The sequence below is a fragment of the Anopheles merus genome, chromosome 3R, assembly GCF_017562075.2.
Source record: "Anopheles merus strain MAF chromosome 3R, AmerM5.1, whole genome shotgun sequence".
Lineage (NCBI taxonomy): Eukaryota > Metazoa > Arthropoda > Insecta > Diptera > Culicidae > Anopheles > Anopheles merus.
The window spans coordinates 19,854,426-19,864,189 of record NC_054084.1 but is presented as its reverse complement, the minus strand read 5'-3'; the positions used below and the strand labels follow the sequence as shown (position 1 = coordinate 19,864,189).

Below are 9,764 nucleotides of genomic sequence, written 5' to 3'. Positions count from 1 at the left end.
TAATTACCTTCATTTCAATGGGGTTCTTGCCTAGACTTAATCGTAAAAATAAACACAATAATGTAGCATAAGGACCCAAATTTTAAATCACAACTTTACTGGTACAAAACAGGGTAGGAGATATGGAGACGGCATGGTTTTACGATTTAGAAATTATTTAAAGTATTGTATGTTTTGTTTTGAACACGTTAGCAAATTATTCATCGAGTGTTTTGGATATTTTTATTTCATAGTTTGTAATTGTTTAGGAAGTTTTAACATAATTTTAACCAAAGTTAGTGGGATTTCTCTTTTTTGAATGATTTTGAAGAATTTTAGATTTATTTTTAACTAATTTACTATAGCTATAGTTTTAACTATAGTTTTCGATACTATTACTAGTCTTTCTTTTTTGAATGAAAATAATTATTTTTCATTTTTATGTTACTTTTGCAAGCGGCTTTGCGCAAAAGGAGTTTATTTAACTTGTTAAGAAATTTTAATATATTGATTCTTCTTCTTCTTTGGCACAACAACCGTTGTCAGTTACAGGGTTTCCCTCGATTGTTTGGTCAGTTCCCAGGATTTTTTGGTGCGTTCCCACGATTTTTTGGTCGTATCTCATGAATTTTTGGTTCGTTTCCATATTTTTTTGGTATTTTCCGATTGGATATCAATACAATTGGACCAAAAAATTCTGGGAAACGACCAAAAAATCGTGGGAACGCATAAAAAAAAATGGGAACCCACCAAATTGAATTGATGGAAGTCGATCGATCAATAAATCGTGGGAAACCCTGTAAGGCCTGCCTGTACCCACTAGTGTAGTGGGCTTGGCTTTTTCAGTGACTTATTGTTACCATAGCTACGTATGGGGGCACGGTCTATTCGGGACTTGAACCCATGACGAGCATGTTTTGTTGGGTCGTGCGAGTTGACGAGTGTACCACTAGACTAGAATGATTGTTGGGGTTAAAATTAGTTCAAGGATAATTGCGTAAACAATATTGTAAGTTATATCACGAAAAGCATTAAAGAGCTACCAGAATGAGAATTGTTGGAGAACATGTTATAAAAATAATAAATGTTAAGTTACATTCAAATCCATCTAATTTTTTATGTTTCAAACTTCCTTAAGAGTTCTGAAAGTTACTAGTAAAAGAAACTTATGCTTAGTATAATAAAGTACCTGAGAAAGTGTCATAAATTCTCCAACTATCCAGCAAGTACCACTCAAAATGATGCCTCAATGCAATCCTTTTAAAAGGAATCATCATCACAATAAAACAATGACAAATAATAGCTCAGTCAAGGTAGCTTTCATCCCGCTACATCCCACTACATCCCTTGCATTTAATTTTCCAACAACTCACCTGAAACCGAGACGCTTCTATCGGTACAACCGGTACAACCACAAAATTACCTTTGGTAGCCCTTGGTAGCAAGTGGCAACAGACAAGGCAGCAGAAATGGTAAAAATAATTGATTGCTGGCAAGCATCTCACGCAGAAGAATATGAAACGACTTCGAATGGTAGATAAAACTGTTCGTGGGCAAACGGAGTGAACGATTAGAGCGCACGATGAAACACAAAACGTCATGCAGTCACATAGTCACAGAGAGTCCACACAGGCAGGGAAACCATCGTTTGCAACCGGATACAGCTGCAGTGCCAGAGAATAGTCACTCGTTTGTAACGCCCGGTATTGTTGTGCTTCATGTTTGCCAGGACCCGGGAATGCTCTCCAAGCCACAGACACAGGCTCTGAGGGCCGGGCGAAAACATTAGCAGTACATCCATTATTTTCACGGCTCGGGAGACACCAATTAAAGTTAATATCGCACATAAATTAGGATATGGAGAAAACCACATTAAATAATTACAAAACATCCTAAATTTATACGTCTTGATAACGCAATTTACAGCCCGTGGCGGTGTGCCGGTGGTACCGCCTATCCGCTGGCCTCGCCGGCGCATCCTGCTAGCGTTCGGGCGAAACAAAAGTTTCGCTCTAGAAATGGCCACGCAACGAGAACAAACTGGTGTACGGCGCTTTACAAGCGACACCATTCATCTCGTTTGCACTTGAAGGCGAAAGTCGTTCTTCTTGAGGGCCGGCCCAAGGTACAGGCTAGGGCGCCTGTCTTAGGTTTTGTTTGAAGGTGGGTTCGGTTGAAAAACGGCTAGCCCAGTGTAGAATGGTTTCGCTGCTCGGGTTCGCTTGTAATATACGACGCGAAGCGCGCGCGTAGAATGTTCTTCACGCCTTACGTTCGATTCGCTAGTCCGTAGGCCGAGGGCTCGGAGATGTTATTTACAGGCGAAATCTCTTCCCACAGCTTCGATAAATTGTAAATGGCTTAGTGTTTTTGGGGTTTGGAGAGGTTAAATGTGTGGATCGAGTTGGTGAAAGTACGATCATTATTAGCGCGTATGATTAGAGTGATCATTACTATTAGTGGGATCTGTCCGGTCGATGAAGATATGTGATGGGAGCAGGATTTTATTGATTCAATATAAGCTAGGTCACAATTTATGCTCATTGAGAAAAGAACACATAGAAATACTGACAGCTTTTTATGTTTTGAAAGTCTATGAAGTGTGTTAAGTAATTAAATGTTTACATGAGAAACGTTAAGAAAATAGTTCCGGTTGAAAATCTATTTCATCTGCAAACATTTGTTAAACGTGGGTTGAAATATGTGGATCATTGAGATCAAGATGTGGGTTTGGAGATGTGAATCATAAGAGATTACATTTTCACTGTAAATTGAAGATCAACGGTGTTGGTGATGTGTTTTGCTTTGTTTTATAAGTTTCTTATTGGGTCAGCATACAGGGTTTCTCAAATATGTTTGGATGTCTCCGGATAATCAAAATCTACATCTCGCGATTTTTTAAAAATATTTTCTATACAATTTTCTATTGCTCCGTTGCTCGATTGCTTACTGTTTCCAAGCATGTTTGTTTTGAATTAGCTCCATGATTATAGATTGTTTTTCAATTTTAATAAAAATAGTCTTCTTCTTCTTCTATTTGGCGTAACGTGCTACGTGGACATGCCGGCCTATACAGGCTTTCGAGACTTAATTCAATACCAGGCAGCCGGAAAGTCAATCTTTGCTACGGGGGGGGGGGCGGTCCATTCTAGGCTTGAACCCATGATGGGAATGTTATTGAGTCGTTCGAGTTGACAAATGTATCACGAGACCGCCCAACGAAGACAAGAATATTTAATTTTATAATAAAAATTCTTTCGAAAAACATAAAAATGTCTCAGCGCTAGCTTATCTTTGACGTAGCGAGTGACGTCACTTCAGACCTATAAAGCACTATGTAAGATAAGAATACCAGGATGTGGTAAAATGATTGTAATATAACATAGATCAATTCAGCCATTTTAAATTTGTTATAAAAATAGGTTGAAAGTATTTTATGTAAATGCAATAAAAATAGCTGTTTAAGTCATGAACAAAGATAGTTAAATTCTACTTGTTCATACTTACGTACGGAGTAAAAAAGATTACACTTCTTCTGGTGTGCAGATTGTTTGTTTCCCACGGTAAAATAAAAAAAAATCATTAATGAGGAAAGAGTCTTACTCTGATGTATATTTGTGGAAAATTCTGCAAAGATTCCAGAGACTTTAAGGTAAAGTCGCTTGAATTTAAGCTTGTAGCAAAATATTTTTTTAACCGTTTAGATCCCTCCAAAAATGTTACCAAACCACCAAAGCCTGATCGAAGCAAAACGGTTTGCCAAAATACCATCCCACTCCCCTCACCGAAAACGATAGCGCAAAACGATGTTGCCAAAAATATGATTGATCAATCGCACGTTGCAACTAGTCCGCACAAAATGCCCTCAATACCATGGAATGTGAGCTTAGAAACAGTTGAAAGGAAATGTCCTAATGCGACGCAATAAAATCATTAAAGCTTACCATCAATAAACCAATTTGCCGGTGCAGTCAGTGCAAGCTAGCTGCTAGCTGCCCGGAGAAGAAGCCATGCTGGACCACACTGGGTTTGTTGTACCACCGATCAGTATAAAACCTGTCACCGTTAGGTCGCAAGTGTATCACTTCTTCACTGCACAGCAACGGCACTTGAACCACTAAACAACACCATGAAGGTAAATCGATCCCGTTCCTCGGTGTCCTAGAACATTTCCACAACGAGGGAGGTGGGACCGAAAATTCGAAAATGGAAAGAAATATTTACTGGCTCGCTCGTTTTGTTTGTTTGGATTTAATTATACTTTCGCTTTATCTTTCTTTCCACATCCGCCGCAAGTCCTTCGAGGTTGGCTTTTGGCTGCTTATCGTGCTAGCGACAGTCTGCGTTTGCTCTAGCGAGCCGCAACTCCGTGCTCGTCGGGACCTTCGCTACCGCCAGACGGGGGCCTACGCTTACCACTACCGAACGGATCAGTTTGCCAGTGTGCAGAAGGTACCGGTTGTGCCGGTTGCTTCGGCCCACATCCAGAACCAGCTGCTGCATCAGGTGAGGGTGACAAGGCCGGCGCACGTGCTGCAATTCCCTACGCGCCGTCCGATGCAAGCCGTTGATCAGCTGCACACGCGCGTCGTCATTGGCGAGCATCGTCGCCGGGGAACGGGTCCAATTGTGCCGGTGGTGCCGGTAGTGCCCGTGGTTCCCGTGGTGCCTGCTGGAACGGTGGTAGCTCACTCTCATACCGAGGTGTACCGAAAGTATCGTTGAACTGGGTCAATAAATGAGCGGATTTTAAAGCCATCTTAAGGGTAACTGTTCGCCTTTATTGAACTGTTTTGTGAGAAACTAAATTAGGAAAGAAAATTCTATTCTTTTAGTGTCAATTCATCTGCACGTCTTCTCTTCTCTATGCTCTAAAGCAATTCAAGAAGTCTTCTCTTTCTTCTTCTAGAAGCTTCCCTAGAAAAACCAATGTAAAATGACAGACAGCATCTAATAAAATCAGCAAAAAGTATATCATTAGACGAAACTTCGTAAAACCAGTCACCATTAAAGTAATTCAAATGGCTCTAATGTATCCATCATCAACAATCCATGATATATCCACCATTTCAATGCCTCACATGATCTGCTCTTCGTGGAAACTCATTCATAAACTCTGCCAACACGTTCGCAGCCTATGGTTGAGCATCCAAAACCAAATCTAAACAAACGGCACCCATCCTCAGCTTCAAACATCATTGGTTTGCCATTTTCTGTTTTCTATACGGTTCGCGAAAACACGATCCAAACGCAGGGGACAAAACAACATATCGCACACCACCTGCTTCAGCTGGCCGAATTCCAAATACTCCAAACTCCACACCCCCTTAGGCCAATTAAGCCCAACCTGTCCAGTTGGACACGAATGTGATTAAATCTTATTAGCCGATCATCAACGAAACCGATCACTCACTGACGCACGGGGTCTGGCCAACACCTTCGAACCGGGGATTTTGGTCTTATCGCTCGTCGGGTCGCTGGTGTGGGTGCGAAAGATGTTGTGATCTTCCGGCTACGGATCGCGCGCCAACCAGCCGTTACGATCGCACGGCTCGTGCTGCTGCTCGGTGGCATAGAAAAGCAGGCCTTGCCGCTTTGCGTAACACACATTTGTACGCGTGGATGCACAATTGCACGCGTGATGAAGCCGAATGTGAGAAGTCGGCTGTGAAAGGGATAGTGAACGATTAAGCAGAAGATGGTTGTGGGAGAGGAAAAGGAAAGGGAGAATGGGATTTAGTAGATCAAAGCTGCTGATTTATGAGGAACTGTTTGAGCAGTTAATTGTTAAGGGAAAATCAAGTGTGAAAAAAGAAATATTTAAGCCTTCGACATAGCGCTACGAAATTAAGATTGAAAATTTAAAGCTCTCTCTGTCTCCCTCTATCTCATTGAATTTATACATTTAAGTGAACCCTCTCTTATTTGATACCTCTCCAATTTGCAAATTCCCTTTTATTTGAACATTTTTCACATTCCCTTAGTTTTCAGTACAGTTTTGTACCTATAATTTCGAAAAGCTCTGAAATCTATACCCCTCTTATTAGTGTATGGTGTTGCTATGGTTATTTAATGATGTATGCTCCAATCTACAATCATGTTCCAAGTTTCCTACAGCAACAGTCAAGGCTGCATACTAAATGTTCTTTCTCTATCTAGTTTATGAGGACTCTATCGCCTCTCAAATAAGCGAGAGTTGACTGTAGTTTCCTTATCAGCACGTGGTACACAACCGTCATTGCACACTCTGTTTCGTTCATTTCAGTGGAACTGGGATCATATTCAAGACTGATCTCAGATAAGATCAGATCTAGAATCCAGGAGAAAAGCGCCTCTTTGAGCACTGAAATGTTTTTGGAGCTAATTCCTTGTACCACATACCATCAAGACTATTTCTAGTATCTGAACAGGATTAATTCTACTATGTCTTTTTGGGTAATTTTAGTTCATATACGGATTTTGAACCACATTTTAAACTGATCGGGATGAGATCGAACGAATTCCTAAGAATAATTAGGCTGGGTTTTAAAATGGCATAATTTATTATAGATCTTAAATCGCATTGATCATCCACAACACATTTTGACAAGCACTTATTTCACATCATTGCCATACTCATCAAAAGTGGTTCCGTTATGCGATACATCTCATCTGGATCTCATCGAATCATGCTTGATAAATTCTAAGCAAAACCGAATTCAACTTTAAGTTATCCTGAAGCCAATCTACGAAACATACAGCTAAAATATAATCATCAAATTACAAACGCAAACCGAACAAAGCGCAAAAAATGGCAAAACTACCATAACCGACGTGTAAAAGCGAGCAGATAAAATATACATACGGCTAAAGCTTTCAACAAATTGAGTAGCAGTGGTACCGTAGGCATGAATTTGCTTGGAAGGGAACAGCAAAACCCCCACAAAAAAGGAACCCTCCCATCACGAGCCCCAGAGTCCCGTTTTTACATCCTAGAATTTCGGTTGATGTACTTTGATTTCGTGTCGAATGCACTCCATTAGCTGGGTTGACCTCGAAACTTGACCGACTAGGCAGCAGCAGCAGCAGCAGCAGCATCCTCAGCAAGCCTTACATTTGCAATTGCAATTTCGGCACAATACACCATTTGCCATTGCTTCCAAGCGTGTTCGTTTCCATTACGTCGGCAAAAAAGGAAGCTTCGGCTATTGATGATTTCACACAAACTCTCTCATATGTCTCCCCCCTCGCCAAAAAACCTGGTGCTCCTGTCAACCAGCGTTTTGGGAAACGCTCGAATGCAGGTTACAGGGAAGCATCATCAAAGCACAACCACGTGGAGGCTTTTCGCATTGGGTTGAAAATTTGATCCAAGCAAGCCTGAAAACAGACCTGCCGGAATAATAGCCTGTGAATGATTGGTACCGGCAGTACGATACATTGCCAACACACAGAACGTGGCCTGCTATTTCTTCCACTCCAAACACGGGGCACGTGTTGAGGCTCGTCAAAAAACCCGTAAAACTCATCGATCAATCATGGTGATGGATTCGACGTTTATGCACCATCCACCGGAATCCAGCCTGCCAAAAAAAGAGTCTCTTTTTTCTTTACATCGCCGGCAGTTGCCGTGGTTGGGCTCGAAATCGAAACGGCTAGTCTCGGACACAGTTCTTTTTATCTTGTGTGTCCTGTTTTGTGGGAAAGGTGTCGGCACTGCAAAAAGGGAGAGAAAAAGCGAACGGTCCGCAAGTTTGACGCGTGATTGCAAATTTCGGTAATGAAGATGGGCAATTTAATAACGCAAACATTGCGGGTGCACATCTGGCGGTTATTTTTTTCTCCCTCTCTGTCTCTCTCTCTTTGTAGCTGATCCATTTAAAGCACTTCCTTTGGTGTGGAGCCGGTCCTCCTCGGAAGGAACGGTTAACCACTACACCGAGAGAAGGAGCCTTGGTGCGGGTGGTACAGTGACGAGAAGCATTTCATATCTGTCCATAGACACAAACCCACACACAGCACTAATAATCTGAGTAGATCCTGTGGCATTATGGGCACTGGGAGCTGCAGGAGCGATGAGCGGGAAAGCACTTCATTTAGATGAAGCCCGGGTTTTATTTTCAACAAAAGCTTCACCTCCTTCACCTCGTTAGCTGCGGCGGGTTCACATTCGTTCTGCGGTTAGTTGTGGCAGATGTATGGCCGATGGTTACCGATGGATATTACAGCAAAAATGTTAGCTCTGTAAAGCTGTATCCTCCTTGCAAAACCTGCACAACCCCCACCCCCCCTCACATTCGGTAAGTATCCTGTGTCAATTTAATATTGTACGTAGTACGTAGTCCCAACAATGATCTAAGAACTGGCCGAGTCTTTCCCATCCAGTCTCCATCCATCGGGGCACGGCAAATCTCGTTTCATAAAAGCCATAAACGGCATAGACATGGAGCGACCTATTGCGAGTGCGACGCTTTTCCATTGTGCGGTGATATCGTATCATTTTAAGCTTCCAGCATCCGAGCCCTGTCTTCTCCTGTGTACGGGCTATTGTTGCGGCTGCATTCAGTTCAATGACAGCATTAGGGACGGTTATACCATGTCGTGCAGAAGAAAGTATCATGCTCATCATCAGTGACGGGACATGATGATGGGCTTGCTTTTCCTACCAACCATCGCTCCAAACCACCACCATGGCATCCTTCGTTGTGACGCTGTGCATGGTTGCAAAGTTTCTTCCGTCCCTCCCGACCAGGGGGTTTGCGCCTTCCTTTTCCTTCCGATCACTTACGATTAGTGTTACAGCCGGTGCAGCCTTTGCGCGGGCTTCGCCTGTCAGCTCAGGGCAGGGCACACTGTTTGACGGGAACTGCACACTATTACCATCACAATTACCTCCGTCTCCAGAAGATTGCAGGAAGAGATTGCGGATTCTTTACACGGTGCTGCGCACCAGAAAACGCACCACCGCTTTCGGTGCGTATCCCACTTTCGGTCGTGAGTGATGTGTGCCGAGTTTGGAGGGACGCAACAACAAAAAACAGGAACACATCCTCAAAAGCCTGGAGCTGTTGTTTCAAATTCAATTTTCACACCTCATACTCTCCTAGTTCGGGGACGACGGTGGCTCGTACTATCGCGATGGGAAAGCTGTGCACTGCACCGGTAGTACCGTATGGTGGGAGCGTTTTTTTTTTTTGTAAGCTTTTTACTTGGACTGTAAGGTTTAGTTCGGAGCCAAGAGCAGCAGCATGACAGTACAGTGGTTGCTACATTGTACCGAGCATCGCCCTTCGCCCGGAAGGAAGCAATATCATCGCGCAAAATGTAGCTCAAATTTAACGAGCCCACGCCGATGTACAGGGTGGTGGAGGTTGTAAAATATTAATTCATTTAATGATGGAGATAAACGCTGCCAGTGACAGGCAGAAGTAGGTTGGAAAACATCCATTTTGTGAGGTTAATTTATGAATGATTTGGAGTAGAATGTTAGGGTGTGAAAGATACCAGAAATTAATTACTTACTTCAGTTCAATTTATGTCACAATACGATGAAATCAAAAGAAAAAAAAGTTACATGGCTTCACTTGAAGACATTAAAGTTTGTTACTACCTATTTCCAAATCGAATAAGAATATGATAGAATCTGAAAATGTAGTCAGAAAAAACACAAATGTACAATAAGAGAAGCTTTTTGTAACAAATAAACAACACAGCATTGAAAGCAAACTTGATGTTACAATTTCAGACATTTCTTTCAAATCTTAATTGAAAGAATACTCACTGAAGCTCACATTATCACTCATCTT

At 42.1% G+C, this 9,764-nt stretch overlaps 1 protein-coding gene across 1 annotated transcript; it reads left to right on the top strand.

Annotated features, from left to right (window-relative positions):
* The first annotated feature begins 4,082 nt into the window (after positions 1-4,082).
* LOC121597086 lies at positions 4,083-4,704 on the top strand. Its single transcript, XM_041922599.1, has 2 exons — positions 4,083-4,114; positions 4,276-4,704. The coding sequence occupies exons 1-2, from the start codon at positions 4,109-4,111 to the stop codon at positions 4,702-4,704; spliced, it is 435 nt and encodes a 144-aa protein (XP_041778533.1). The 5' UTR covers positions 4,083-4,108.
* The last annotated feature ends 5,060 nt before the right edge of the window (positions 4,705-9,764 follow it).